An 8,605-nucleotide genomic window follows, 5' to 3' on the forward strand; every position below is an offset into this window, starting at 1 on the left:
CCGAAGCGTGAGCAGGGCGAATTCTCCCCACGCGGGTCGGTGTCCTCCGGAGCGCGCAGAAAGCCACGGCGCTCCCCTCACCCGGGGCGCAGGGAGTGCGGACCTTGCGCCCTGGAGTGCGCCCGATTCGTTGCTCCTTCGGCGGCGAATTCTCCGAGAGGCTTCCGCTGATTCCGCGGGAGTCGTTCCGGGGCCGCAACTCCGCTGTGGTTGACAGGATTCACTGGGTTCGGTTTTCGCGCGGAGGAAACATTTTGGAAGAAAACGAAAACCCCCTCTGCAAAAAGACAGTTTCGCGGGCGGAGCGTCCTGCCCGCCCCGCGCGGCGGCGGGGAAGCGGCCGGGGCCCGGGAGGAGCGGGGAGCGTCTGCTAATTGCAGCTTCGTTAGATTCCGGGTTTGGGAGGCTGCGGTTCGGGCGCTAATATCCGCCGCCCATTATCCCGGCTAATAAATTTGACCTATTGTTCGTTTGTTAAAATGATGTCACCTTGGAACAGTCCCTAAGCTCCTATTTCCATGAATTAGGCCTTTATTGAAAGCCAAGAGCCAATGAGAGGAGAGAGGCTTGTTGATCGCAGCCAATGGCTGCGGCGGGAGAGGAATTAGCAGCGGAAACTCCAGGTTCGGTTCAAGAAAGATGACACAGAGCCTGTCGGGCCCGCGCACTCTTGGCAAAGTTTCAGTGCGACGAGAGGCGCCGGGCGCTCCATGGCCGCGCCGTAACGGGGACCCAGCCGCCTCCCCGCCCAGCCCGGCCCAGCCCTTCCGCCCACCCAGGATGGAGGCGCCCGCCAGCGCGCAGACCCCGCACCCGCACGAGCCCATCAGCTTCGGCATCGACCAGATCCTCAACAGCCCGGACCAGGACAGCGCGCCCGCCCCGCGGGGCCCCGACGGCGCCAGCTACCTGGGAGGGCCCCCCGGGGGCCGTCCAGGCGCCACATACCCGTCGCTGCCCGCCTCCTTTGCCGGCCTCGGCGCGCCCTTCGAGGACGCGGGATCTTACAGTGTCAACCTAAGCCTAGCGCCCGCCGGAGTGATCCGGGTGCCGGCGCACAGGCCGCTGCCCGGGGCCGTGCCGCCGCCTCTGCCAAGCGCGCTGCCCGCCATGCCCTCCGTGCCCACAGTCTCCAGTCTGGGCGGCCTCAACTTCCCCTGGATGGAGAGCAGCCGCCGCTTCGTGAAAGACCGCTTCACAGGTGAGCCCAGCGGGCCAACAGGCACCAGGCCTCAGCCCTCCGGGGGGCCAGGGGCGCCGCGCCCTGTGCGCTCCACCCCCCGGAAACGAATCCGGAGGCCCTAGCGCGGCGGAGGCCTTGGCGCCCAGGGCCCCAGGCAGAGGTAGAGGGGAGGGGAAGCGACGAGTTGCGGGAAAAGAAACCCGTGTCCGGGGGAGGGAGAAGGAGAAAGGGGAGGGGGCGTCTCCCGACCCGCCGGCTGCCTCTGGGGACGCGCGCGACCAGCGACACAGCGGAGCACTTTGTGTCCCACGCGGCGCCCCAGCGTCCGCCAGGGGCCTGAGCGGCGGCCGGGTCGGACAGGGCTTCAGGGGGCCTCGCGTGTCTCCGCAGCGGCGGCCGCGCTCACGCCCTTCACCGTGACCCGGCGCATCGGCCACCCCTACCAGAACCGGACGCCGCCCAAGCGTAAGAAGCCGCGCACATCCTTCTCCCGGGTGCAGATCTGCGAGCTGGAAAAGCGCTTCCACCGCCAGAAGTACCTGGCTTCGGCCGAGAGGGCGGCGCTCGCCAAGTCCCTCAAAATGACGGACGCGCAGGTCAAGACCTGGTTCCAAAACCGGAGGACCAAGTGGCGGTGAGAGAGGCCGGGCCCGGCTCACCTTGCACCTGCCCTGTCCCTGCCCCGCCCCGCGCCGCAGCCCCGCGCCCTCTCCACCTGGTGAGGCCGCCTCCCCGTTCCCGGATTTTATTTACCCCTTTCTCTCTCCATCGCTGGAGCGTCTCGGCTGCTCCTCGGTGCCCACCCGCCACCCCCAACCTCATCAGCACCTCCAACTGCCGGCGTTTTGTCTCCTGGCGCTCGCTCGATTTCCGCTCACCTGCTCTCCCCCTCCTCCCCGCTTCCCCCCACCCCCAGCCCTCTCTTCCCCTCCCTCAGCCTTGCCCGCCCTCCCCGATTCCCGACCCTCCTCGCGGGCTCCGTGTCCCACTCTGAGTCCAGTCTCTATCCGATTCGTTTCCATCTAACCCGTAAACAGCGAAGCGATCGCATCCTGGAAAAAAGGGTTCGAGACAGGGCCTGGCAGAACGGGGTGAGGCTGCCCGGGCCCCGGACGCCCCGCGGGGATGTAGAACATTCCCGGCGCCCCTGCTGCCCACGGGGCCGAGTCCATTTAAAACATTCCCTGTACCCACCCTTGTTATCCCGCGAAAAAACAATATTGTTGGCCCAGCCAGAGGATCCGGGCATGCAAGTGGACACAGTTCCCTCCCGGTGACCCCTGCGTGAGCCACAAAAACGTTCGACCCCGGGCCACGCGCCGTAGACGCGGGCCTGCGGCGTCCAGCGCGGGTCGGGAAGCTCCGGGGAGGGCCGCGCCGGGTGTATGACGGGGCTGCCCCTCTCCCTCCCCTGGTGCAGGCGGCAGACGGCGGAGGAGCGGGAGGCGGAGCGGCAGCAGGCGAGCCGGCTCATGCTGCAGCTGCAACACGACGCCTTCCAAAAGAGCCTCAACGACTCCATCCAACCCGATCCGCTCTGTCTGCACAACTCGTCGCTTTTCGCCCTGCAGAATCTACAGCCCTGGGAGGAGGACAGCTCCAAGGTCCCCGCCGTCACCTCTCTGGTGTGAGCCGCCCGCGCGCACCGTCGCCGCGGATCGCCGCCCCCGCCCGGCGGGGCGCCCCGGACCCCCCAGCCGGGCTGGGGGAGGTGGGGCGGGAGGAGGGAGGCACCGGAGGCCGAGAAGGGAAGGGGACACCAAGCCCCAGGAGGCCCCGGGGCGCCTCAGCAAACCGGCCGGCCGCGGAGGGGGGCTGGGCCCGGGCTCCGCGCGGCTGCACAATCCGAGCCCCCCCCCGCCCCGCGCCCCGTCCCGCCCCAGGCCCGGGCCTGACAAAGAAAGCGCCTTACGTTTCTCCGCCCCCCGCCCGCATCCCCCCGGGCTGGGCGCCTGTATTATACTTTGTACTTTTGCCCAAACGTGTAAATAATAAAACTTTTGGCTTTTTTCTTTAGAAACCCGCCCTCAGCTCCCCCCACCGCGGGGGGCCGCTGGGGGAGGGGCGGCCGGCCCCGCGGCGGCGGGGGGGAGCTCCAGGGGCCGGGGTCACCCTGCGTTTAGGCTGGGTCCACTCCTCTCCTTTTTCCGTTCCTTTTATTTAAGTCGTTTTATTTAATAAAAAAGTTAGCTATTTCACTTAACGCCGCTTTTATTTCGTTTTCGTTTCAATAATGCTTGGCGACCTCAGCCCTGCGCCCCACCCCTGCGGCGGTAGCAGCCGAGCGGCGGTGTGCGGGGGGCGCGTCCACGGCTCCAAGGTTCGTCGGCATTCGGCTCAGCTCGGACCCCGGCCGCGGCCCCGCGGAGGATGCGCGGTGCAGGTCAGTTCGTGCCGGCCTCCCGCAGCCCGGGTGCCTGCGCCCTGAGGGTGAAGGCGCTTGGAGGCCCGAAGGCCGCACGCGGACCAGCGCTGGGGAGTGCAAGGCCAGGCCTGGGCCGTACTTGGGCCGTTACCTAGTCTAGTGCACCTGGGCGGGTGAGAATCCGGGTGGTCTCCAACTTCTTGGAATGCTAGCCGGAACGAGGAACCCGCCCCCCCATCCCTGGGAACCCGAAACCCGCTCTCCGTTCTTTTTCCAGCGGGGCCTGGGAAGGGACCCAGGGCTGGACCCACGGACCCGGCTGTCTGGGCGCACTTGGCGCGGGCTGTTAGTGCAGAGCTGGTGCACGGCCCAGGTCTCCGAACGCAAGGGCAAAGCGCAACCCCAGGACTCCCTCTCGGGTTTGCGTGGGACCCCAGATGGGGCATGACGTCGGGTGACGTCACTGGACAGGAGGGGGCGGGGCGCCCGGAATAGTCAGAACCTTAGGCCGGAGTTGGGCTGCGGCGCGATCCGGTCCAACAAGCTTAACGGCGGCTCCAGAGTTGGAAGTGTCGGGATTGCGGCACCGGGAGCGGTGGCCCCTTCCAGCAAACACATACTCCAATCGCCCGTGATCACCTCCTCGCGCCCGTCATTCTCTTTCGGTCCTTGAGAAATTATTTTCCTGGCCTCTCCATTTCTTCCTTTACGCTGCTCTCCATTTCCTCTTCTGTGCGCTACTCCTGCTCTCTGTTACTCCTTTTTCCTTTTCCTTATAGTTTTATGTTTATTAGCTCGTTCTTTTGCTTTGATTTCTGAATCCCTCCTTTCTTCTCTCTCTCTCTTTTTCCATCACCCTCTTTTGTCCTTTTTGTCTTCCCTGTCTCATCCCTCAAAATCTCTTGGCTTCGCTCTTTGTCTCTTTTTCCTCACCTTTCTCCCTTCCTCCCTGGTCCCGGTCGGGCTCCCAGTAGCACCCCAAGGCTAAACACTTTCGGGACCAGTCCCAGAGTGCGTGCCCGCCTCGCCCCCACTGCGTCCCTCGGAGCCATTCGCGGGTCCCAGGGCCTCGGAGCCTTCGTTGCACGCGGACCACAGGACGGTCCGCACGATGGTCCATACTGGCAGGGCTCTGGGGGAGGGGAGCGCGGCTGACACCCCCTCCCCGGCTGCTCCTGGTCCTCCTGCCCTCAATCCACGCGCAAATGCTACAGATCCGGGATCTGCACCCCTGGGGGTTTACAGATGCCCTGGGGGCGACACGGAACTTGGGGTCTCTTCCGAGGGTGTTTTCCTGAAATGTTTTTATTTTCCCCTCTGAAAAGCCGGTCGAGAAAGGCTGGCGCTTCTACAGGGCCTGGCGTCGCTTTTCAACTCCCCTTCGTTTTATTCTGTTGCTCCTCCTACGGCCTAGCGTTTTGTTTTCCTAAACTACCCGAGCTGTTTTGCCAGGATGAGGCTCGATTGTGGGACCTCGTTGCGAACCTACGTTCGTCACCTCTTTCCTTCTCTCTGACGCCTCGCTTGGCGCAAAGGGTCTCTGGCGGAGAGGCCGTGCCGCGGTCGGCGTCCAGGCGGGCAGGGAGTCGGGGACCGGGTCTCTCTGCGGCACTCGGCACCGCTTGGCCTTCGCGCACCCGGGGCCTTCGGGGCGTTCTCTGGCGCCTCGCGCTCTGCGTCGCGGGCTGGGAGTCTCTTGGAGTCAGGGGGCTGAGCGCTGACTCCAGGAGGTCTCTATGTTCTGCGACCAGCTCGCACCCGTAGCGGCTGGGGCGCCCCCGGCAGGAGAGAGAGACTGCCTGCTCGGTGCACGGACCTTTAGTGCCTAAGCCCCTCCTCCCGGTATGTAAGGCCACGCGGCGGGCTTCTCGGTGTGGCTGCTCTGGACCAGGGTCCACAGACGCCCCCAGCTCAGGGCCCTCCAACCGGAGGGCCATGGGGCAGAATCTTGGCGCGTTAATGTTTTGATCCGGCGGACTCCCCCAGCCTGAGCTTGAGAGGAAAGAATGAGCACGGCTCGGGAAGACCCCGCATGGGCGCTTGCTTCGCGACCGTCTCCCAGCCAAGGTCCGGAGCCGATAGGTGAGTGTGGACGCCCAGCCCGGCCGCGCAAAGCATCGGAAGAGAAGCAGCTGGCCTCAGGGCGAGGGCTACAGCTCGCCGCCTTTTGCGCCCTTAAAGGCGCACCCATTTCACAGATGCAGGACAGGGAAGCCCGAGGCAGCTACGCGGGCCCACACGCACTTGTCGCGCAAGTTCGGCCTGCGCTTGGGTTTCCGGGCTGCGTGAAGGGACAGGCCGAAGGCCCTCGCAGGAGTTAGGCCGCGCTCGGTTCAGCTCTCCCGGGTACGCTCCGCAGCGGGCAAGGTCCGGGAATGGGGGCACGCGACAAGGACCCGTCCTGATCAGAGCCTTTGAGAAAGCGCTTCGCAAATCCTGGGGCCGGGCACTCAGTGTGTGTAGTGGGAGCGGTTCCGGGTCTGCAGCGCAGACCGGGGGAGAGCTTTGCGCTTCCCCGCGACTCGCGAGGCTTGGGGTCACCTCCCCTGTTTGCAGATGGGAAAACTAAGGCTCGGAGAAGTTCAGAAGTTAGTACTGGGGCGCGCAGGCGTGGCAGTCAGGTGCCCTCGCCGCCGAAACAACCCTCAGGGGTGGAGGGGAAAGTAAGGGGAGCTCCGGCGTAATGAGGGTTAGGAAGGCGGACCTGGGGCCCTGCATCCGCCCTGACACTAGGCCTGGGGTGAGAGTGGGGCACACCGGCTCCCCTGCTCCAGCTGGGGTGAAACTGGCTCCCCAGGCTTGCGTGCTGGCCCCCGTTTGCCGCCGATGCAGAAGAGGGGAGACTTGGCAGCGGCCTCCGGGAGCTCAGCGGTGAGGCCAGAGGCTCCGGTGCGCCCTTGGGCCGGGCGACCTCCACCTGCCCTCTTCACCCAGAGTGGCACTCTTTTGGGGTGCGAGGCGCCTCTCGCCGACCTGCAGCCGAAGGACGCGGCTGTGCCAGCAGGGGCCCGCCGCCCGCTGAGCCGTTTCGCCCGCCACGGCCTAGGCTGCTGCTAGCGGCGCGCGCCGCCTTCCCTCGCAGCGGGGCCAGGCGCTCGGGCTTAGGGGCCGCGGAATGGGGCCTCCAACCCCGCGCAGGGCCTGAATCGAAACCACACGGAAGGTCCCCGAGAACCTTGGTCAAAATCCCAACCTCGGCCTCGGCGCATCAAAAACCCACATCGAGCGAGTGTGGTGCTTGCGCCTGCGTGCGCGAGTGGCGAAGGTTTCTCAAGAGCGAAGCGATTTTCCCGGCGCGAAATCCACATCCGTCGGCCCACCCTATTCGGGAGCACCGGCTCGGTTAAGGGCGTCCCCGGTTCGCGACGCACAGGCCCAGGCGCGCACTCTTGGGTCGGACCCTCGCAAAAACCCCGGCCGGGCTGCCGGCTCCTCTCCGGCCAGCCAGCGCCGGTGGCTGGGGGTCTCCCCTCGGTTCCGTCGGTTCCCTGTTTGTGTGGCCCTGAACGAGTAGTTCTGGCTTCTAGCATGTCATTGAAGAATAACAAAGTTTATTTTTATTATAATTTGATAGTACAGCAGATTCTCGATTTACTGTGAAAACAAAAACACGTTTAAAATATTTTTTTATTTTCGGATAAAAATCTAATTCGATGCCTACTAATAGAGCGAGTGTTGAATCCGTGGTGGTGGTGTTCGGCTCACCTCTCTGGCCCCTGGCGGCAGAGGGTGACCACGTCGCCCAGAACCTGCCCCTGGCTTGACCGGGCAAGGCTACCGGGTGTCCTGGTCTCACCCTGGGGTCGGCGGTCACATCTGCCCTTAGTGGAAACGAAAACCTTTTCTAGCGTCAGACCGGCTGCCGCTTAGCGCCTCGGTGTGCTCCGTCGGTGTGGCGAGCGGCGAAATGGCAGGAGAAAAACATTTGAACAGAATGTGTGAGCGTGTTTTTGTTTTTATTATCTTACACGCTCTGTCATCCCGCGGAGTCCCCAGGACAGTCTTGTGCTCCAATTCTACGAATAGAAAGTTGAGCAAAGAAGGCTGCCCCGCCCAGGTTCACCCAGGAGCCCTGACTCGGCTCTGGACCCGAACGCCTGCCGCCTGCGTCCCGGACCGGAGCCCGGAACCCGGAGCGCAGGCTGGGGTACCGCCATCCGCAGGCTCATTAGAGAGACTTGTGCTGACCCAGACTCCCCTGATTTTCAGAAACCAAATCCCCCAGTGCAGGGTGCTTCTTAGACGGGCTTTGAAAGCCTGCGGACCGCGCTGGCCGGCTACCTGGAGCGCGCCCTTTTCGCCATCAAGCCATCCATCGATGGCGGCCTCCAGGAAGCAAGCGCTCAAGCTCTCCAGGGCCTGGAGCCCCGGGCGGCTGTGCATCCTTTGCCTCATTCGCCCTCATCCCGGAAAAATCCACTGCCCTCGGCGACGGGTGCGCGGAGCGCCCCAGGAGAGGACCCGGCCTCGCTCCCCCGGGCGGCTGGGGTAGGAGTGGGCCAGGTGCCCTGGGGCAGGAGAAGGTGGTGCGGGGCCCCACGGGCGCCCGGGAATACCCAGCGCGCTCAACAGCCCGGAGCTCGCACCTGCTGTCGGGGCCGCCACAGCTGGGTCACTTTTGTTGCTAGGAAGAGGGGGTGGGGTTGGGAGGCAGAAAGGGAACCCAGCCCTGAGAGAGGGCAGCGCTGTGTTGTCTGCTGTTTTCGTGTTCGTTTGTTGGGCGGGGCAGGTGGGGTCCCCCTGAGGCTGGATGGAGTCCCAGCAGGGAGAGCCCCTTCAGAACTGCGGCCACCTGCGCCCGCCCACGATGGATCTTGAGCCAGGCAGCCACCGAGCACCGAGCACAATCTCGGAATCCCCAGGGGGGTCCCCGGAGAAGGGCACTGCGGTAATGCCCATTTTGCAGATGAAAAAGCTGAGGCTCCAAGGAGTGAGGCAACATCCCCAAGGGCACTCTGGTGCCAGGACTTGAATGCATTCCCAGGAACTCCAGCTCCAAAGCTTCTGTCCACAGAGGCCTCTCCCTGTTATTAAAGCCAAGGTCTTCAAGTAACTGC

General features: G+C 64.7%; 1 protein-coding gene across 1 annotated transcript; it reads left to right on the forward strand.

Annotated features, from left to right (window-relative positions):
• Positions 1-208: 208 nt before the first annotated feature.
• TLX3 (T cell leukemia homeobox 3) lies at positions 209-3,386 on the forward strand. Its single transcript, XM_002710376.6, has 3 exons — positions 209-1,201; positions 1,574-1,817; positions 2,604-3,386. The coding sequence occupies exons 1-3, from the start codon at positions 640-642 to the stop codon at positions 2,812-2,814; spliced, it is 1,017 nt and encodes a 338-aa protein (XP_002710422.2). The 5' UTR covers positions 209-639; the 3' UTR covers positions 2,815-3,386.
• The last annotated feature ends 5,219 nt before the right edge of the window (positions 3,387-8,605 follow it).

This window comes from Oryctolagus cuniculus, chromosome 6, assembly GCF_051225735.1.
Source record: "Oryctolagus cuniculus isolate XC-2025 breed Fujian yellow rabbit chromosome 6, ASM5122573v1, whole genome shotgun sequence".
Taxonomy (NCBI): domain Eukaryota; kingdom Metazoa; phylum Chordata; class Mammalia; order Lagomorpha; family Leporidae; genus Oryctolagus; species Oryctolagus cuniculus.